The 23,457-nt window shown below is 37.6% G+C and overlaps 1 protein-coding gene across 1 annotated transcript in view; it reads right to left on the reverse strand.

The window, feature by feature from the left end:
• Positions 1–5,294: 5,294 nt before the first annotated feature.
• The window catches only part of PRKAR2B (protein kinase cAMP-dependent type II regulatory subunit beta), a 148,036-nt gene continuing 129,873 nt past the window's right edge, over positions 5,295–23,457 (reverse strand). The window contains exons 7-13 of the mRNA XM_077806939.1: positions 17,875–17,981; positions 15,967–16,120; positions 12,761–12,862; positions 11,980–12,054; positions 10,693–10,758; positions 10,364–10,502; positions 5,295–6,927 (exon numbers count right to left, since the gene is read on the reverse strand). Of these exons, the coding sequence (XP_077663065.1) occupies positions 6,794–6,927; positions 10,364–10,502; positions 10,693–10,758; positions 11,980–12,054; positions 12,761–12,862; positions 15,967–16,120; positions 17,875–17,981 (777 nt within the window). The 3' untranslated portion in view covers positions 5,295–6,793. The remainder of the gene's footprint in view (positions 6,928–10,363; positions 10,503–10,692; positions 10,759–11,979; positions 12,055–12,760; positions 12,863–15,966; positions 16,121–17,874; positions 17,982–23,457) is intronic.

Raw genomic sequence — 23,457 nt, forward strand, 5'->3', positions numbered from 1 at the left:
ATAAATATAAATAAAGAAAAAAAATATATTCCCCATAAGACAGGAATCTCTCAGGCATAGCCTATGATGTATTACCTTAACATATACTAACAAAATGCTGTGTGAGAAAATGAGTAAGAACTAGATTATTGCAGTTAAAAGAAAAGTGGTTCCACTTCTTAATAATGGCCACCAGAAAAGAGTACTATTTTCTGGATGTTAATAAATGAATGCATAGTGTAGTGCAATTAATATGAACAAACTTTCACAGGGACTACAATATAACTTACTAAGCATCAGGGTACACCTTATCCCAGTTTTACTTATTGAGCATCAAGACACAGGAAGCAGATGCCTCATTTTATTGTAATTGTAAAGCAATGAAATCTTGATATTTGTCTTCTATGGGAAGTGATAGCTTGTCCATTAGTAAGAGAAGGCGAGTTATTTCAATCCAGATGGATTTATTTGAAGGTATTTCACTTTCAGGAACATGCAATATCTTCTGGGGGTGAGAATGGGTAATTATAAAAGTCTTTAAATGAGTTCATCAGACTAATATGACAAAAACGACGGATTAGAAAAGCTGATGTCTTAGAATCTAATTCAAAATACCTGTGCTTAACTATATACCAAAATAATTAACCCTTTACAGGCATTTCCTCAGTTTGAAAAGCTGGCATTATTAAAAAGAATACGTGTATAATCAAAGTAAATGTTGAGACTCAACTCCAAAAACACTGAACAATGAAATATAATATTAAATGTTTAATATTACAATAGGCAAACAGATCTTTTTTCTCAATACTCTGAATATTAAGAGTTTAAAATTTTTCTTAAATATTTATACACTTTTGCATAGGAAAGGCTTTATAGAAGCATTACTCAAGAAAATTTTTCCATTTTGTTGATAAATTAAATGTTTTTACATGAATTTTTGAATTCCTGTAAGTGCTGAAAGAGTAGACACTACCAGTACGCATTAATTGTGTGTTTTGGACTGTTCTAAAGGAACCATTTTAAAAAATTGAGACATTAAAGATGCCTTTCAGATTAAGATTCTTATTACCAGCACACATTATTACATTTTTATTTTCAATTGGAGCAAAGGGAGAAAATCCATTTAAAATATCATCTCTCATCACATTATCCCACATTGCAATTGACATGCTCATCAGCAGATGTATTTCTAATGTGTACCTGTCTTGCCTTGTAATGTCAACCAAAATTTTATGAAGAGCTGAACAATTAAGTGCAAGCTGCTTAATACTTGGTCAATGGATTGCTTTAAGATATTTTATGTCAGCTGGCTAAGGAGTGAAACGATGATGATTTTCACAAATCTTGGCTGGTCTCAATATATAATTTTGCACTGTGCCCTTTTGGAAGTAGCTGGTGAATCATGTTGCTAGAACAAACAAGATCAGTTTCTTTAAGAAACTGGTCCTTCATTTGTCAATTCCATCAGGTCCTTTTTTTGGACCAGGAAGTATTAGACAAAATCATCATGTATGGGGAAAGACCATCTGTTGAAAAAAGTCTAGATCTGCTGCCCTTTATTTCAAAGACTTCTGTAGTATTCCAAAGAGAAAACTGTTCCCCCTCTCCTGGAATTTGCCCTACACAGTTTTGTATCAATTTTAATATTTCCTTTGTTATTAGAGTCTAGACACTCAGCCAGTTTCTTCAAATTTAGAAAAACTTAAATACAACTTATTTCTCAGCCATAAACTCTCTACAATATAGATGCTTCAGGCTTTTTTCCTTTGAAGGGATCCATTTACTGACTGCAGCCTGACACTAGCCATTTCCTCCTAATCTCCTAGCCCTATGAAGCATTTTTTAACAGTGAATTCAGTGAAACACTCCAAAGGCACTGGACTGACCACCTGGAAGACTGAAGTTGACTATGCTTAGAGGAGGTACAGCACAGGCTCTTGCCCTATTAGATGTAAAATATAATTTAATAGATATCTGTTTAACTGCAGTATTACTTTTCAGAGGTCAAGGAGAAAGTTTGGTAAAGTCTTATGTTGCTTCACGTTCAAACAGCCAGACTCAACAGGGTTTTCCCCTCTGCAGTTTCAGATTCCTCCTTTGTAGTCTAACTTGTCCACACGCATTCCTGAACAATTGTCTGTACACTATTTAGGGAAAGGGTCATGTTTGGTTTCATTTCCCCCCATTGCTAAGTGGTGAAATTATGGTCCACTAGCAAGGGGATGTTAAATCTCTACCTTCTCTCTGACGTTTGTTCATGCTCTGTATGGGTGCATGCTCTAAAGGGAAAGGCCACCAGGAAAGAATTTCTGTGTGAGGGACAGAAAGGATATGGAAAAAATATCAGGGAGTCTTCGCTAAATTTTCATTCCCACACGTAGATGAATTTAACAACCCCACCAAACAGAACAAGTTTTTATGTTGCATGCTTTTCTTCTCCTCTCTCACTCTGTTACTTGTTCTAATTAGGTTGTAAACTCTTTGGGGAGGGACCTGTTTCTTATGTGTCTGTAGCTCCCAGGTCACTTTGGGCATAGTACAAATAATAATAATGGTCTCAATTGCCATCTATCTCCAGATCCATGTTGGCAGGAGCCCTTTAGATGCAGATCTCTCCACTCTGCATGAGCACCCTCTCCACCACTCTTCCAGATGCTGCAGAGGGCTCTGTAAGGTCAGCACTAGGGTAGGGGGTAAAGAGTGGCCAGGAGGCAGTTGGACACATGTTCCTCCCTCCATCCCTGTGGAAACACTTCAGAAAAGATAATACATCCTAATGCTTAATCACCTTCCCATGGAGCTCATCCCTATCCCCTTTTATAGCACTTTCTATTCAACGATAAAAGAGCTTTCCCTAAAATCTTACAGGGATGCCGTGAAGATTCAAAGTTTTTTACAGACGTTAAGTTTAAAAGTGCTGGTTAAATTCTAAATTTATAAAGCAATATGATCCAATGGCACAGACTCCTGCACAGATCAAAACTAGTGAATATGATCACAAGTCTTGGGCCTTGGATATCACACTCCACAAAAATGTATAACACATTGAGAAAAAAAAATGCATATTCCATGAGACTAATCCTCAGATTTAAATCTTATTAAAATGAATATTTGAATTCATTTGACAACCTGAGCAATAAACTCATGATATGGGCTTTCTATACTCAAACTTACTTATTTTCTTTTTTCAGAGTAAACAGCCATGTTAGTCTGTATTCACAAAAAGAAAAGGAGTACTTGTGGCACCTTAGAGACTAACCAATTTGTTTGAGCATAAGCTTTCGTGAGCTACAGCTCACTTCATCGGATGCATACTGTGGAAAATGTAGAAGATCTTTTTATATACACACAAAGCATGAAAAAATACCTCCTCCCACCCCACTCTCCTGCTGGTAATAGCTTATCTAAAGTGATCACTCTGCTTACAATATGTATGATAATCAAGTTGGGCCTTTTCCAGCACAAATCCAGGTTTTCTGACCCCCCCCCCCCCACACACACACACAAACCCACTCTCCTGCTGGTAATAGCTTATCTAAAGTGACCACTCGCCTTACAATGTGTATGATAATCAAGGTGGGCTATTTCCAGCACAAATCCAGGGTTTAACACGAACGTCTCCGGGGGAGTAGGAAAAAACAAGGGGAAATAGGTTACCTTGCATAATGACTTAGCCACTCCCAGTCTCTATTCAAGCCTAAGTTAATTGTATCCAATTTGCAAATGAATTCCAATTCAACAGTTTCTCGCTGGAGTCTGGATTTGAAGTTTTTTTGTTTTAATATTGCGACCTTTAGGTCTGAGATCGAGTGACCAGAGAGATTGAAGTGTTCTCTGACTGGTTTATGAATGTTATAATTAATAATTATAATAATATAATTTTCTTTTGTATATTGTAAATCTTTAGTGGAAGACAGAATGAGTAAAAGGCCAGATGTTGTATCCAGTAGAGGGCAGTGGTTCACAAACAAACTGTATAAAAGATTACATTAAATAAACTTGAAGGAACATTGCTTAGGTTGCAAAGGTAACACTCAATAGTTAGGAAATGCCAGAATTAAGGTTGACTGTGCCATAATGATTTATATTAAAACTACGTCAAATGTTATTAATGTTTAGTGAGACGCACCCAACTGAGCTAAAACCCCACTCATTATTTTAAATTGAAAAATTCATCTGCCAACAAATAAAATCCCAGAGATTTTTTTCCCATTAACAGAAGCAGTACAACAACCTGCTGCAACACAGCCAGACCTTCGGCCTCATTAAACCCAAAATTTTGTGTTTATCTTATAGTCATCACACCTCTTGCATTTGACATTTAGCGGCAGTTTATAATTGGGTAAGGAGGGTTTCTTTGGGGGTGGGAGAGAAAAGACCACGGGTTTGCAGTAAAATGGTTAAAAGTAGCCATCACCAGACCATGTCCTGGCATTTGATCTATACTGAATGAGTGTCCAGAGTTGCTATATACACGTTCTGTTTGTGTACAAGTTATTTTCTCTTTTATTTGTTCCCAATATATGAAGAACTGAGCAAGAGGCTCAATGTTTGTAAAGTTCTTCGAAGGTTTAAAGCACTATAAACGTGTTAAAAATTATTAACGTGTTAATAAGTGGCTATAAATAATTCACTTATAACTTTATAAAAATGAACACATCTACATAGATATATAGATATATATATATATACACACACACATATATAAAAGTGTTGTTTATTGTAAGGAAACTTTAAATATAACAAACAATATTGAAAATATTGTTAGTAGCATTTATGGCCTTGATTGGAATTCATCATCATACAAGGAGCATTTTTCTGAATAACATTAAGCTAGTGCAAAAAATAAGTAACTTTTATAGAGTAAGCATATAGAATGACATACAGATTTTGGTTACCTGATGTTTCCTTCTAGTATAACAGACTTCACTTTTTTCAATAAATCAAAAGTACAAAGGCAATCATATGTGCAACTATTCATATTAGGAGGCTGTGTAAAAAAATTGTTGACACTTGTAAATTCTGCTGAGACTGTTTTTGTTAACAATGTTCATTTATAATTTATATCATATTATACGATATAAATTACATGTTAGTAATAGTATTGTATAATCATAGTTTCATATTCAAGTATGATTGTATAAATTGTCAGAACAGATCACTATAACTACAGGATATACAATTATACCAACTGACAAACACAAATACATTGCATTAGAAAAGTCATTGTCTAAGAAGAAAAGTAAGGTGTAACTTTTCATTTGTTTAAAACAGAGATCAAGCAACCTTGTTGAAAGTCTTCTGGTTCTGTCCTGATAGAACTACTGCAACTTGTCATTATGTGAACTAGCTTTCCACATGGAGCAATAAACGTCAGTATATAATGTGAGAATTGGACTATGTCAGATACTTCCAGTCACAGACTTTTACTATCAAGAAATGAACGCTTTTTTCTTATTTTAAGTAAGATAATACTTTCTCCTTCGTCACTGAACAAAACTTTACCCCATCCTTCAACTGCTGCAATGACAGTCTTTCATGATGTCTTAGGGGCCTTTGGTGTCTGAAGACCAAAGCAGAACTTGTCAGCTTTAATAACATGCTCTCCAAACATGTATAAAATAACCTTTCAAATTATTGATCTTTCAGATTCACATGCTTTCTCAAACTTGCTGGTAAGGATTTCCGGGACCAAAAATTTTAGTATAGCTTTCAACACTTTAGTAGTTGAATCTGGTCTGTAATATATAAAGTCAGACTCTATTGAGAAGAAAGATACAGAGAACATTTGACTTGAAATGGGAAATATTTAACAGAAAAAATAAGTGATTTCTAAGGATAAAATTTAACCCTAGTGTAGACATCAAATAAATATGGAAAAGACAAAATGCATAAATTTTGAAACAAGAAAGAAATTAGAAGGCAAATGATGTAGGTTATGCATGATTAGTTAGAATGTGACAATTGCTTACATAAAATACTTTTGCCTGTTTTTAAAAAACATGCTTGCATCAAGATTAATTTGCCAGCTTTCTCAACAGAGGAATATACCGCTTATATGTAACAAATAAAAATGCAGTTTATTGCAAAAATATAAAAATCCTTTAAATTGCATAAGATATTACAATATTTTCCAAGTGGGCTTGCTGAAATGTGACGTATTAAGCAAAGAGGACTTTAATACCAAATCACAAATGTTAAAATAAGACTTGGGTAATGAACTTTACACAAAATGTATTGTTGTGCCTTATTGTTATGAGGAATTTTGAGTTATTTCTTTTTTATACAGCTATAGTCATTGCAACATAAAATCATGACAATTGTAATAGGCAGAAATGGATATCTACAGTCTACCTTCTGTATTATCAATACTTATGAACACTGTGTGCATTAATACTTTAAACATATCACATTCAAGCTAACAGTCTATCCAGAAAATCATAACCATTTTATAGAACAGAAGCTGGTTGAACAAATTCATCAGCATAGTGTTTTTTTTAAATCTATTCTTTATGAAATGCTGTTTACAAAGAACCTGATTTTCAAAAGGCGCTTTCCATTTACAGCTACCCTTGACTTCAACTAGAACTGCTAGTGCTAAGCTCTTCTGAAAATCAGGACCAAAGTCTATTAAATCCCAATTTAATTTATTGATACATCCATTGTAATATGTAAAAAAGCAAAACCAAAAAAACCCCAAACCCTAAAATCACAGAAAATGCTTGGCATCTACAGGAAGATAGACACGTTCTCAGTGGGCTAACCACTACTGTGCTATTTTCTCATAACAGATCTTGTTGTTCCATACTTTATTTCATGCACTGGGATCAGCAATGTCCATGTTTGTTCCAAACAGAGCAACTAGCTGCTCCTCATAGTTTGCAATGTTTCTTTTCATAATTTCCATACAAGGTCCCAAAAGCCTTTCAAATGCCTGTACATCCATAACTAAGATAAAAGGGGGTGGGGGAAGAGAGAGAGAGAGAGAGAGAGAGAGAGAGAATGTAATGTGGCCATCAGCTGCAGAAATTAATTTCAGAGTTTATGACATTCATTGTGTAGAATTTTAAATTTTAATGGGAAAGGCATCAATGAGACCCATACTATGTCAGTAGAGCTGGACATAATTTTTCCCATATGATTCAGACCTAAATAATACCGTGACCCCAATCCTGCAAACACTTATGCATGTGCTTAACTTTATTACTAGGAATAGTTCTACTGATATCAATGCATAAGTCTTTGTCCAATTTAAATAATCCATATTGGTTCACCGGGAGTGTTAATCAGGAGAACTAAAAACGCTGTAGTCAATAATTTGTGTTTTTTACTTCAAGAAACTTTACATTTTAAAAAGTCTAAAACTAACTTTGTATCTATTAGGTTAGCACTGAAAAATTTAGTAAGTCAATAAAAAGTCCATAACCAGGAAAACTTTTTTTTTTTCAGACACACACACAGGTTTTCCTACAAGTCTGTATAGTTCAAGTTATGGCATAAATGTGCATATATTTGCAACTTGTTTTAATATGTTACTTATGGCAGTTCTTATGGGAAAGTACACATTTAGAGAAAAATATCAAAATGAACAATTCACACACACACACACACACACGCACACATGCGCGCCACCCAAGTGTTGCTATCCTGGAATTGCCAGTAATTTATACATTCTGCTTTCCTGTTGTCTCATTCTCTTTACTTCCTTTCTCTCTTCAAAAAGTTGCTGGAGCCATGCTCCTGTTAACACATACCTGAATGTTTTTACTTCAGATATCACTCTCTGCTAAAACTGAAAATCTCACCATTTACAGCTTGATATCATGTACAAATTTTAACTGTGAATTTTAGAATTGCGATCTTTGTTATTCATACAGAACCATAAATGTGCATAGAGCCTTACAGACAGATAAAAGAAAATGTCCATGACCATATGAATTTACAATCTAAATTCACTTTGTGGCACTATAGTAAACATGGCTGCTTACTTACTATAGATGTAGTTAGGGAATACACACTGTAAATTTCATTTAAATGATTCTAACGCCTGGCCTATACACAAACTGCACCAGTTTAACTAGAAGTGTGATTTAAAACATACTTAGTTAAACCAGTGCAATTTTGTGTATACACTTATATCAGTTTCAAATTAAACTAAGCTGATTTAAGATGTTCTTACACCAATTTAAGAATGTCCACGCTAGTGGTGTTGCATTTATTTAGCTAACTTGGTGTGTAAATCAGTTAATAGATGCACAAACTTTGTGTAGACTAGGCCTAACAGTGTATGGATGGCACACCAAAACCCATCCAACACTACACAAGAAGAGTGTGCCACCCATTTTTAAAATATTTTTAAATGGTTCAGCTAGTACAGTTTTGTCCTCAGTCTGGGTGGGTATAATGCAAATAAAATGTTTGAAAACTATTCTCAAGATTAGGTAGTAACTCTTCAGGGTATCTATTTATCTAGGTAGTTACACTGTGCCTATCACCATAGTATGACAGCCTACAACTTTGTGAAATATCTAAGATCGCTAAAATAAGGTTTGTCAAGGAGAATTCAGTGGTTGTTGGGAACTTTGTTTTGAAAACATTTTTCAAGTGAAGATTGTATGGAATACAAAAACTACTGGAGAACTCTGGAAAGGGCTACAGCACCCTGTACTTTTCTACAGACTATAGTTATAAGAGGTTCCAAAAGGAACCTCAGGGGGTTAGACTAGATGAGCCTTGCAGTCCCTTCTAACACTAGGATTCTATAATGTCTTCCGTTGACCTTCTTGGTGGTATCTTGGTGTCTAGTCTATTCTTTTCCTTTTCTTATCTTCCACTCACAGTTATGAGTCTAATGGCGCTGAACCTATTGAACAGTAATCATAGTGATTTCTCAGGTATTATCTGTGTGTTCTAGCCAGCAATGAATTTGGTCTGTGCTTGCTCATCTGATGCCATCTTAACTGGTTCTTGTCATCAAGAGAAAGAAGAAAACTTCCTCCTTGAACAAGCATCCAGTGGACCAAGGTCGCTGCTTTCTCAAAGGTGCCAGTGACCCAACAACTTGCCACACTGGACCATAACAGATCTTCTTTCTTAACACCACCTCTCATCTTCTTCTTCTTTGGTCTTCTTTTTTCTGCTTGTTTATCTTTGTTTGGCTGGGGAGACAATTTTAAAAAACCAGTAGCTTTGTGAATAAACAGAGAACATTTTGTTTGTTAGCCTGATGTCTGTTATTTAAGAATACAAAATTTGCCTTTGTATCTTACAATTTTCCTAATAGTTAGATTAATAAAATGGAGGGGTTATATAATGATGTGATTGAGAAGTTAAACCTTAAACCATACAAAAGAATCCTACATTTCAGCATTAAGGAGTGCATTAAGTAACGTCTAGATAACCCATAAACCATGTCAACTCAGTTGAGAGGAGTTAATTGTTTTGTTTTGAATGTAGGTTCAGTTTTTTTTAAATAACATTACTGAAGGAAAGCTAAGTTAAAGAAATAAGTTTTGTATTTAGTTCTGAATGCGGTGAGATTTGTGGTCACTTATCATTTCTAGTACTGAATTCCACAGTCTTGGTCCACTCCTGTGTAAGAGAAGGGAAGACTATCCCTTGAGGAATTGTACAGATGATGGCTCTGGAGGTGGAGGAACAGCTGTCCATCATAAACCTGTGCGGCTAGTCCCAGGCAAAGGATTGAAGCCATCTTTCCAGTTCACCAATATGGTCTCTCAAAGGAGAAGGAGTAGTATTTGTTTTAAATGCCACAAGGATCCAGAAGAAAACACATGTATTTGCACCCCATGTCCACAGACAAGATGATGATCTCTATTAATACAACCACTATTGTCTCTGCTCTGTGCCTCAACCTGAAACCTGACAGATTGACATGGGCTGGTAAAGCCAGTGACTTTGCTAACTACTTGCTAACTTAGTCAGAAATATATTAAATAAGGTAGCATGGAAGGTTGGTTATATTAAGCAGTTGTTTCTTAGATATTGGTCAACCACTGGGCAAGGACAATTTTTTATTTGTCTGTTAAGTATTGTGCAGATTTATGTAACAGGTATGAGAAGTACTATGTACTGTGCTAGTTGGAAATCATTTTCAATTCCATCTGAAGAGGGAAGACATTGGAGGTCCATGGTTGACACAGTTGTCAATTACAAATAATTCTTCTAGTGTAGGTAGGAATATACTATAACAGGTACAGTATAGTCTAACAGTCCAGTGGTTGTAAAGCAGTGCTACTGGATGACTGAAATCTGACTTTATGGTATGAAGGAACATACAGTACATTATAATTACAGCCTTTGATAAGTAAAAATATTATTTTTATATTAGTCACAGCAAGCAAAAATATCACTGAATCAGTACCTAAACACTTGACAGTGCCAAGAGCAAATGCTGATGCTGCCCGAGGTTTGTTAGTTACAAGAGCAAGTTCTCCAAAATACTGTCCTCTAGAGTACCGGGCTATTTCAACTGCCCCATTCTCTTCTACATCCTGTTTATTCTGAAAAGTCAGATAAGATAAAAATAAGAGACACTTGCTGAATGTACAGTTTTACTCATAATGGAATTTAAACATGTCAAAGAGTAAAGAAAACTGCAGTGAGATAACTAGAGACATCTGCTGTTTAACATTTAGAATATATTAATGACTTCAAGATTTTGAAAAATTAAATTCATGTTGGGGTTTTTACCTTCCTTTTCATAGTAATTCTCACTTCTCCAGATTCTACAATGAAAAAACAATCAGCCATGTCTCCCTATTAAAAACAAAAAAGCAAGTAATGAAAACATGAATATTGCTTTTTAGTTTTGTAGTGACAGTAAGAAATACATTCAAATATATGTAGCCAGAGGCTAACAGCTAATCCTTTTGGTACCTAATGCAAAATGCTTTAATACACTCTACTTAGAAATCCACACTCATGGCATAGAAGGATTACAGAGATGAGATGAGCAACAAGCTCTCCTGAAAGAAAATGATACAGTTGGCTCCATGTAGACCTTAGTTCTAAGCCATGGACAAAACACAATATGAAGCACCAAGAGAGGCAGAGGAAAATATTGGATAACTTGGAGGATACTTATTCCTATTCCCCAAAACAAACAAGCTGCTCCCCTAGGGATCAGTGGGCAAGAGCAGAATTGGGTTGGTGGACAGAAATAATCAGCCTAAAAGATCTACTCCAATTGCCACCTTCTTCTGTTCTAGAGGATTTTGAACTCATAAAATCCCAAAAATTATTCCCTATCATGGATGCTCAGGTATCAATAAGCATAGGAGAGGTTAAAGCCAATATCTAAAGGAAGTCCAAAGGCAACATAGAGTCTGAGTTGCCTGCAACCTATCGTGACGGAATTATCTTCACATTGTTCTTTTTTCGGAACAGAAACAGACGCTCAATGGTAAGACCCATTTTCAGTGCCTACTAGTACAAGCCTTCCTCTTCTATAGTATTTGCACAGTTTAATTTATTCTATTCAGACCAACAAAACATGTTGTTTCTTAAAATACAGCAGATGTAATAAGGTAGTTGTTAAAGTGGCAAGAAAACCCCCAATCAGACACTGGCTAAATATTCCACAACAGGCATTTATCATTTACAGCTTTGTAAAAGCTAACAAAATGTTCCAAATCCCAGAAAGAATTAATTACATTTTGTCATCAAAGAGGCACAGTACTAACTGCAGATACATGCAGTATGGAAATATAAAAAAAATAAAAAAGCCACTGGAAGTTAATTGAAATAGCCTGCCAAGTATTTGTACTAAACTTTATTTTTTTTTTGCTTTAAATTATTATTTTGAATTTACAACATCACAACAACATATTTCTTTGAACTATACCATTTTTTTCAGACCAGTTTACACCTTTGTGTGTATTATACTGAGACTCAGTTTAAAGGAATGGATTCATTATAGATAATACGGTAGTTTTACTTATAGACACAAAAACTACATCAACTAAGACACTACCATACCTGAGCAATAATTTGTTCTCCATCTTTGTATATTTTGGTGCCTATCACATCCACCACTTTCAAGCGTTCAGATAGCTTTATAAAAAGAATGGGAATATTAAAAATGTTTTTCTAATAATATTAAACATATGTTTTGCTAATCCTTAATACCTGTTTTTATGGACCTATATACAGTATAATATGTCCCTAGTCATCTGTATTGACAATAAGCGATAAAGAGACCTCTGTTCAACCATTTTCCAGGGAATGGTTTACCAACATACATGTTAATTAAGTTTCTATTTTTGTATGGTTAATCTACATGCTCTAAGTCTTCCAAAATACTTACTGGAGAAAGTACATGTGTGTGCAGAAAAAGAGATCTTTTAAATGAAAGAATTCACTTTTTTCAACACGCCCAAAGCACTTCACACTATTAATATCCAGCAAAAATTCAGTTTAAGAAATGGAAGGCTGGAAACCACAAAAATATTTTAATCTTTTGCAGTACTATGGCCTCTATCCTACAAGTTGATCTGCACAGGCAGACTCCTGTTCCAGGCAGATCCCAATTAGGGGACTGCTGTGTGGATCAAATTATAGGATCAAGCTTTATGAAGAAACCAAAATAGGTGAGGGGGAAGGAGGTGGGGGGGATAATCAAATTGGAAATTTCAACTCTTTTCCTCAGAAATCCCTTTTCCAAAAATAAAGATGTGCAAAATTTTAATCTAGAGGAAGTTTTTATTCCAAGATAAAACCCCATGCCACAACCACTAAAATAATGCAATAGAAAGCTTACTTCTAAAGATTTAAGGAATGGCAATGACTGAATAAAATTTTCATACATTCTTCTCTTTTTGGCATTGTTTTTTACAATGATTCTCCGGAATGTTACCCTGTCCTGAAAACACAAAGAAAAGAAAAAAAGTATATTAAAGGAAAATGTTAGCACAGGATGGAAAATGCATAAAAGAAATAGGTAAAATGTATAATGATTATAATCAGCCACTAGAGGGCAATTTTATGTGTTTTTAAGTACTTCAGTGAGGCCTACTATTAAAAGGGGCATAATAAATTTGATATTTTAAATTGTATCATTTCAAATAACTGATTTTTCTCATAAGAGATCTTTGAAGTCAAATCTCTTGCCCATTTTTTTTATTCCTCTTTTAAAAATTAATCTTCCTTCGTGATGTTTGCAAGGGTTTTTTGGGCAGGCCTCAGAGCAACACCAAACATTGTGGTGCCCACTCCTCCTCACCTGCCTACTTCTGTGCACAGCTGCTGCTTACTGAGTTTCAGATTCAGCTGTGCAGCAGCAGTCACTGACCTTCTTGCCTGCCCAGGGAAGAGCATATGCACAAACTGCCCCCAGACAAGATGCATGAGATAGGAAATATAATTGGCCATCAACAAAACTGAAACTGACTCTACACAAACTGCTGATGAATCAACAAATGAGAACCTGAAAAGTGAATTCTCCTCCCCACCCCGCAATCAGTTTAAAATCTAATAATCTTATCATTACTTGTAACAATAGCAATTACAACACTTTCAGATGGAAATGTAATTTTTCAGATGATAGTGTCCCTTTAAAATCTTGTTTTAGTTACAAATTCAGAAGGATGAATAACGTCTGTGTAATCCAACTAAATGTTAGGGCATCACAAGCCAGCCTTCTTAACTAATTACAGAGAATTAGTTAGTCTTTCAGGCCATAAAAGGTTCCATTTTTGACTCCTATTCAGATTTCTATGATTTTATATTTTTGAGGCAGACTAGCTGTTTACCTTCCTTTTTTGAACCAACATTCCACCTAATACAGGTTTAGGAACCAGACACAGACCCAAACCCACAAAGATACTTAAGTACCTAAGCCCCAGATTGGGATGCCAAAGTCCCAGTTTTGGATCCACTGCAATCCACAAAATTTTCTAGATGCCTAAACTCGGTGTCTAATTTTTCAGAGTAAAAGTTCCCTTGGTGCCTCTGGGCATGTATATCCGGATGCCTAACCCCACCTAACCCACCCCTCCAAACTGGGGGATGACAGTTAGGTGTTCATCCACCTAAATTGCATGTGGGTCCTGATCCAGTAGGCATGCTCAGAGGCCACCAACTGGATCAGATCCCATTCAAAATCCAGCTGCCAGAGGAGGAGGAGGTGGAGATGATGGTGCCCACCTTATAACTTTTAATTCAGTGGTTCGAGCACACACCTGGGAGGTGGGAGACCCAGGGTGCAGTCCCTCTACTCCAAAAACTCTTTCATTATTTATCCACAATGGAACAGCTTCAACAAGAGAGAGCCACATCAGAATATCCCACAGCTCAGTGCACTCTCCCAAGAAGTGAGAAATCTCTGTTCAGATCTTTTCTCCCCTCTGGCAGAGAGGGGAAGAATTGAACCTAGGTCTCCCACATCCCAACCCCAGTGAGTGCTCTAACCACTGGGCTGCAAGTTAGGCACCACCCCTATTTTGTGTGGAGCGACACAGGCACCTAACTCATTTCTGCAACAGGCAGCTAAGCTGCCTGACTCCCTGACATGGATTGCTAGGCAGAGATAGGCATACCCCTGAAGTCTGGATTTAGGTGCCTATCTCTGAGAGAGGGATGGGGCTTAGTATACAACCCTCTCATCGGCATCTCCCTCTAGCTAGCTTAGGCTGTTTCTCACGTAGTGTGATGGCCTTTATGGATCACATTCTAAGGGGACTATCGCTCCCCTTTCATTGTACAGGGAGCCTTGCACGTAAGTTCACTTGTGGATCACAGTGTGGTTCCTGTTATTTTCTAGGCACCCAAAAATCAGGCACCATGACGCTCAAAACTGCAATGCCCAAGTCCCTTCATGGATCCTACCCATGCTGCCTAACCTTGCAGGCTCAATTGCAGACTATGTTTATCACCAACATATACTAGCTTTGTATGACAAGTTTGGAGTAAATGACTCCAGAAAAACAAAATATATAATTTCAGATGATTAAAACATTTTCTCAGAACTGTTGCTGTTAAATCATTTCATCCCACAGTTCTCAGCACATTTATGTCAAGTAATGAGCTTTGTGTTAGCTAAACCAAACACATGGGACCAGATCCTTGGCACCACTTCAGCAGCACAGAGGGGCCATAAAGCTGCCCTATGTGGGCAAAGGGAATTCCCTGGTGTGGGACAATCCTTTAAGCAGAAAGATGGGGTACCCAGACGTAGGTCATTCTCTTTTGTTCTCACACCACCCAACTCAAGGGGATGTCGCTGGAATGCACTGTAATCCCACTAGTACAATGGCCCTGGGTGGCCATTGCAATCCATTGCAATTTAGAGCAGCATTCAGGCTGCTCCTAGTTATGTAGAAAGCTCAGCAGTCTAAGGGATCAAGGTGGCAGAAAGCCACCTATGCTCCCCTACACCAAGCACTGCTCTGAATTGGCACCTTGGAATCAGTTACCAGACCAACATATAAGCCTTGAAGGAGAACAGCTTTCTCAAAGTACCTAATACAAATCTAAGTACTGCCACGAGATTTTTTGGCAAATTTTATTACTATTGTGCAGATTCCAGATATAGTAAGCTTAACAAATAGCACCATGTTGGATTTTTTATACTGTAAACAAATGCATTCATGTTTTTTGCAATCTAAGACAATATTTACTATTTGACAAAATAAGTGGCCTGTCTCTTACAGTTGGAAACATGATAACTAAGCTCTGAAAGTTATGGAGGAAATTTCCAAAATTACTTTTGTTGTGGTTCTTACATCAAATTGCCATTCTAATATTCAAGTTTGCTTAAAGCGTATGTTCAGGGTCTGAGCAAAGATAGTATTTGCCCAGGCTTTTTCTGCAAGTTTTGAAAGGCTTCTATCCTAATGACACATTTCCAATTATAAGACAATTTTTCAATGTCAAATATCTGTAGATTCAGCTATACAATTTTAAGTTATTTTATATAAAGACAAAAATATTTTAAGGAAAATAAATTCAAACAACCATTTCACTTACCAAACCCCATACAGCACCAGGAGATGTTGCAATTATGGTAGCTGCTCTGGGTGTATTGTACATTAAGGCCAACTCACCAAAACTTCCATGGTTATCATAAGTACCAACGCACCTCCCAACACCGTCACATTTTACATAAATGTCATATGTTCCTCTGTTAACAAAATACACAAATACGAGTAAACATCCACCCTTTCCACTCCCCCATGTTCCTTACTGAGCAGTAGCTGGTTTAGTTTACTACCTTGTTTGTTTAGTTTACCAAGTTGATTTTGCACCACGCATTACACTGATGGTACTGCTATGGAAATACAAATTTTGTTCAGTTAAATGAGACTGAGTAGCTTGCAGGGTCATCTCACTTATTTGTGTATACCCTAGAAATGGTGGTTATTTTAAGGGAGACAGTTGCTACTTCTTTGTGAGGACATGGTAACTTTCCACTTGAAAAATAAAAAAAAATTCAGATATGGAATTACAATTATTAATTACATATAAATAAAATCAAAATAGCAATTATTAAAACATAAATAACAAATTTTGAGCCTAAATTATTTAACAACTGCTTTTTAATCATGAAACTGTGTAATGTACAAAGTCCTCACAAAGAAATGGTTTCTGAAAACTATGCTTCTGCCATTAAATTAATTTAAAATGTAAAAGTTCTTTCACATGTAAAATGTTTTTTAAACCAGTAATTGGTATATTGCAATGTACAGTTGCATTAGTGAGAGTGGTGGCAAAACATATTGTGTGAGTCCTTATCTAAAAAGGAACAAATACAAAATAAAAATATTGTATACTCATCTAATATAAAGTTTTAACTTTAAACATCAAAGCAAACCCACAAAAGTATTTATGGATTGTTGTTGCTCTGAGAAAGAAGTAAAATATGACAGTCACCCTCTCTGATGGTGTGTCATTAGCTTGTTCAGTGCCAAATATTTATAGCCTTCCTTTTTGCAAGTAGCTGGAATGGAATGCAAATGTCTCTACAATTCCTTTCCCTTCACGGTCAAGAACTTTGTAGACAGATGGTCAGAGTCACCTAGACCTGACAGCTATGTATCTGGAAGAACTCAATGAAGTCCCTGCGGCTTTCTGAAGAGGAAGTGGCTAAGCCATAAGCCCAGAAAAATGGGAGAAACTTGGATTCTCCAGTGAAGAATCCCAACTCTGTCACAGTCTCCTCAGAGATATACAGAGTACATTGGGGATTCTCTGTAGAAGCCAGCACTAATAGCTCTGACTATTGGGGATTCTCTGTAGAAGCCAGCACTAATAGCTCTGACTATATCATTGTATCCTACTTCAAACTGAAGACAGAAGGTAGAAAAAGTTTAGTGCATTGACCTATATTGATGACTTGAAGAATTTAACGAAAGGTCAACAGCAGCAGCAACACAAAGCGTGCTCCCAAATCAGCAATTATATCTATCACTTTACTTCTTAATCTGACTATGAAGTATTAGACCCACATGGGAAGTTTAGTTAAAATTTGTGCAATTCTTTGAAAATTTAAGTTTTATTCTTATGAACAAGAAACTTTACCAACAGCATTGAGAATGTAGTAAGATTTCAATCAAATATTGAATGCTAAATCTTTTCCAATTATTTGTTACATTAAATCAGTTTCCAGTTAACAAATAGTCTTTGTGACAGAACATTACATTAAAAGACCAGTGACACGTTCCCTTGCAAACATTTTATTGCAGGTGAGAGCAGGCTAGAATTTTTCACGGACTGTTCTCTATTGTTCAACGACTCTTTAACTGATAAAATATCTTTGCTTTTTCTTTCATACATGCACACACCTGTCTGATTCAACTGAAAGTATATGCAAAAATATATTTTCATTGATACAACTGTGCATACTCCCTTGTGTTACAATTATATATAATCACTCACCTATCAATTACATAGAAGTTGTCACCATCATCACCTTGATCAATGACATGCTCCCCTCCTTCAATCAGCTTTTCAAACATAGCATCTAATACCTGAGACATCTGTTCCTATTTAAAAAAACAACAACAAAAAAACCACATAGGATTAAAATTAGGTTCTGCTTTTATGGTATCACCCTCAAAAATACAAATTAATGGTTTAAATGTCCTATTTAGTCTTCAAATATTGCACTGGACACAGCTCAGATGATGATAGCACACCTGAAATATAAATTTTTCATGTTACAATAATCTGTCAATTTATCAGAAACATAGTGAGATTTTCAGTCAGTATTTTAATTTTTAGTTCCAGCTCTTTCCTTTTATTGTGTTCAGAGCACAAAGACACACCTGCAGTTTTAATACTGCTGTTGTTCACTTTCCTACTGCAGTGCCCCATAACAATCTTTTCCAAAACGGTCCCTTCACTTAATAATGCAAAATTACTTGCTATCCACTGCAGCTACATAAAATACATTAATTGTTGCTTTGCTAACCAATGTGTGATGGGGTGCATTCACCCCACACTGGATGGGGATGGGTTAACTCCAAACTGTGGGCTGAGGAAGCCAGGCCCCCCCTCTCTACTGGGCATGCTCAAGGTGTAGCAGTAGTATAAAAGAGAGCAGACCCCCAGCTCAGTCTGGGCTGACTACTGGTGAGGAAGGATATATACTGCAGGCTCCAGCCTGGAAGTTGGAGGTGCTGAGACCCAGGTAGACACCAAGTGGGATGCCACGTGGAGGTCAGAGCCCTTGGGAGCAGCACAACCTGAGGAAACCAGAGACCTCCAATATGTTTAGACCAAGGGACTGCAGGAGTCATGGTAGGAAGTAGCCCAGGGAGCTACTAGCCATTGTCCCTACAGCAGTTAGTGTGTTTTGGTTGGATTGTTATACCAATAAATTAAAAACCAGCAGGATCTTATTAAGGGGAAAAAGGCAGAATACCACATTTATTGTGAATACAGAAAGAATCATAGTAAGCAGTTACTTATAGCTATAACATTCCATTCAATGTCATATTTATTCATACACACACACAGGTTCTGCAAGGTTGTTATCTCATGCCAAGCCACTGGCCAGGTGGCCTGGACATGAGGAGGGAGCAGGGCCTTGTCAGAGGCTCATCTGATGCTCCTGGAAGTTGGTTTGCAAAATCAGACCCCCAAAGTTCCCACTTTCTAAAGTCTATTTTTATAGGAATTTATTCCTAGGCCAGTCTGTGGGAATTGCTTCAGCATGCTGTTGCTGAATCAATCAGCAGATAGCACATTCCTGACGGCTCCCTGCTGCTAGATGTTATCTTGTTCTTTGATTCTCCCATTCTTGAGGCTGTTGGGTGGATTCCAGCCTGTCCTCTGGTTATTTCCACTTGACGCCTTCTTCAGCCGATGGGACACTGGATTCTTAGGCTGGCACCTCCCTGATCATTCAGTTGTTATCCACACCAAGCATCCATCCACATACATCCTCTATCTCTATTTTAATCACAATTGTTAATACAACAAAAGGGTGGGGAGTCTCTGGGTGCTGTTTCTGTTGTTACAGAGTATTGCTTTGAGTCTCTCTCTGTGTGAATTGCTTTGAGAACAGACTCTGTCTTAGAATGTACTAACGCAATTAGCAGCTTGCAAGTTTCACACAAAGAGGGAGAGAAACAGTACCAAAAACCAAGAGACCTCTTAATTAGTAATACCCTGGAATTTAAACTATGGGGAATTTAAACTCATTTGTGATTTTAATACAGAACTTCTTTAATATGATCCAACAGGATCCCCACTGACTAAGTGGTAAGCCCACTTGCCACTACCTGGGCTGGGACCTGTTAGAGCAGGGAGGGCTTGGGTCCTCCTACCCTGGCTGCCACCCACCTTTGGGAGGTGGCCCAACCCCCACTAGGCCTCCTTGCCCAGCTGACCAGGGTGAGCCTATTGACTTTATACAGTAGGCCTCACTGTCTTGAGACAGAAGACAGCTTGAAGGCTGGGATGCACTCGTACTGTCATACAATGGTAGATATATTTGTGTCAATGCAGTATTTACTTAACTTCTGTAAGTAGCACCTGAACTAGTATGTTTCAATATTGAAATTCCCCATTTATTTATGCAATAGCCATTTTTGTGTATTAGCATGTGAAGCTATACACATGTAAATATACATGAAGTTACATAATACCAGTCACATATAATTGGTATCTATGAAACACAGTGAAGATAGATTCTAACTTGTGAAGGGGAATACTAGGCACAGAGGCCCCTTGCTAGAGGCCTCCTGGTTCTAACACACCCTGCCCCAGGAAAGAACAGTAGAGGTGAGTCCTCCAGGCTGCCTAGAACAGCTACAGGGAAGCACCCTATCAGAGAGGCTGCAGGAAGCAGCCAGAGTCCAGATAGTGGACAGCCCACATTCAGTTGCTAGCTGGAGCCAAGGGAGGAGGAAGGTGTTCCTGGCTGGCTGCAGGAATTGACAGAGCAATTGCTGACAGGGAGCAAGGAAGGTGCTCTTGGCTGGCTGCAAGGTCTCAAGAAAGACTTCAGCCCTGAGATAAGGGTGAAGATGAAAATACTGGGGCTGTGGGGAAGTGGCCCAAGGAAACACAGCGATTAGTAAAGGGCGGCAGCTGCTATTTATAGGATCCCTTAGTTGGGACCTAGAGTAGTGGATGGGCCTGGGTTCCCCCCACCAGCCACTAGGGAAGTGGCTTAAGCACTGAGAAGGGACGTAGCCCAGAGACAGAGCTAAAGACCCAGACGAAAGTCAGCATTTGTGAGAATTTTGTGATAAGGAAAGGGAGTGAACTGAATTGTAAAGAGGGACTCTGCTGAAGAGCCAGGGTAGCTGGTGAAGAGCCCACAGGGAGGAAGCTATAGGGGCACTGCTCCATACCAGAGAAAGGACAAGATGAGAGAGCGCCCAGCATAGGCTGAGACCGTTTGGGAAGCAAGCCCAGGAGGGGCTATAACCAGGGTACTGGGATAGGCCCTGTTGGACTTTTACCCTGGAAGGGGTTTATTTTATTAGAATACAAATTGTGTTGAACTCGGCCGAAGTGCTGTGTCACCGAAGATCCACCTGATGAGGGCAATAGCCAGCGGGAGGCAACGTGAGCAGTGCAAAGCTGGGGGGGAAAAAAAAGCAGGTGTATGCACATATTCAATCGAGGGCATTCGACAGAGGTGAGTTGGCCCCACCACATTAACTACACATTCTGTAACTTCAAAAAATATGAGTATCTACCCTTTTTTAAAAGTATTGCACATGTCAAAACAAACACCTGTCAGGAGTGGCCTTTTATTAATTAGTCCTGCCTTGAATGCACGGGACTGGACTAGATGTCCCATTCCAGTCTTAGAATCATAGAATTATATGCCCAACATAAACAGAAGCAACAGCTAAATTGAGGTTTTTTCCTTTTATTAATTTATATCTATACCATGTACCCTTCTTCCTGTAGGCATCTAGCAGGGGTTCCCAGATTATGGTATGTGTGCCACTGGTGCTGCATGACCCTGATATTCCATCAATTCACTTCATAACAATCTTTTAAAGAAGGGGACACACAATGTGAACTAACAAAGTTTAGGAACTGCTGATCTACAGGACAGCTCTAGGTGCAACCTTCCCTTTCTATAGACATCTACAGAAATACTGTGCAACGTGTAATCTCTCTCCCCTCTATTGATGGCCCCAAAGATTCTATTTGTAGCCCTTTCCTTCCCCCACCCATCCCTGATGTAAAAGCTCATCCACTCTCACAGCTTCAGTGATGGTGGGTTTTTTTTTTAAATCTTGCCTCATGAGAATGAGAGAATAGTCCTGCTAAAATGACCTTCTCCTCAACCTGTCCAGACTTGCATCACTGCCTCTCTCTGTTCAGCCCTAATGGATACCCTGATTTTTTTTCCCTCAATTTAAATGACAACCTTAATTTCTCTTCATTCCTGCACAACTGCCCCGCCTCACTTTTTCTACACCTGTGGCCTCTCAGCTGCAAGGGTCACATTCTAGCCTCATACTTGCATATAGCTTCCAGGCACGTCAACCTGAGTTGTACATGAATATCTGAGGATATAGTTTTGCCCTTAGTGATCACATACAGCATACAGCTTAGATAATGAGGTCTATACCACGGACAAAATATTTTTTATCTGTTTTAGTGTTTGGTGCCAACTTATGGGAATACATGTTTCCAAACCACTGTAAACCATTATAAAAAGGTAAATCCTACAATGCCTAGATAATGTGGGGACAGAAGCAAACCTAAATGTGTGCAATGCTTCAACTGAATAGATCAACCCTGGACTTAACGAGTACAGTCAGTAGGATTTTACACACTGGATACAGCACCACTTAATTTTTTATGGAATAAGTAGGTTTATAAAGAAATGTTGCAGACTAATAAAGTGACAGTCTGAATTATAATTTTATGAAAGATTGCTAAGATTTGTTGTTCAAGTTCAAGAAAACTTTATTCATGAATTAACTATTTAAATTCTAAAAAAAAATTTATTTGAACTTGAGCTGTAATGTGTTCCAGAATGCACTGAGAAATACTCACCATTATAATGTTTATTGGGTATTCAAAACCATGATAAAAAAACCCTGAATTTAGATTTTTCATGCCAATTTAACATTTCATTAAATTAATGACATTTCTAAGATGTCTAGTTAAAAATGTAGCTTCATTGTGTAACTCAGTGCACTTTAATTTAAAATGGTCTATTGTACAGCCCTATCCGAAACCACCTTTGGGGGGAAAAAGGTGGTTAAGTAGAGTCCTTCACATGGCTTGGTGTCTACATTGCAGAACAAAACAGGGCTGCACCATCCACATAGGACACAGCTGAGCTGTTGTCTTGCCTAAAATTGAAGCTTCTTGCGGCACAAACTGTCTTACCATATGTCAGTACAGTACCTATCACATTAAGGGTCTCTATGTACTAAAGTAATACAAAAAGTAATAATATAAAGCCGCCGCTGCCTCCCTCAGATGGAAAGTGCTGAGAAGAGGAAGAGAGCTGGCCCTTCCATATTTCCATCCTCCAGTCAGAAAAAGGGCAAGTAAGCAACCCCATCTCCTGGGCAGGGAGGTAAAAGGAGACAAGACAGAATGTCTCATCTACACAGGTAAGACAAGGTCAGGGCATTATCATGCTATAATACAGTCCCCTGATAAACATCTTATTAAAAAGTTAGGACAGTTCTCATATCACTTCAGTGGATTCTGTATTATCTACTGTATATCTCTATTACACAGACAGAGCAAGCAGGTACATATGTGATATTGGGACAGAAAGAAATTAACATGAAGTAAATGTCCTTAAAACTTTACCTTAACTAGGCAACTACCTAGTAACTAGGCAAATACCTCAGTGTTTGTAATATTCCCTATATTAAATTCAGGGAACACCTAGGGAACACTGCAAGTACTGAGGTAATGTTATTTAGTTCTCAGGCATTGAAAAATAGTCACTCCCCCAGCTGCATTTCTAAACTAGTAAACTGTCTCACCACTGACTAGCACTCATCTGTTTCATGGTAC

Source organism: Eretmochelys imbricata, chromosome 1 (genome assembly GCF_965152235.1).
Source record: "Eretmochelys imbricata isolate rEreImb1 chromosome 1, rEreImb1.hap1, whole genome shotgun sequence".
Lineage (NCBI taxonomy): Eukaryota > Metazoa > Chordata > Testudines > Cheloniidae > Eretmochelys > Eretmochelys imbricata.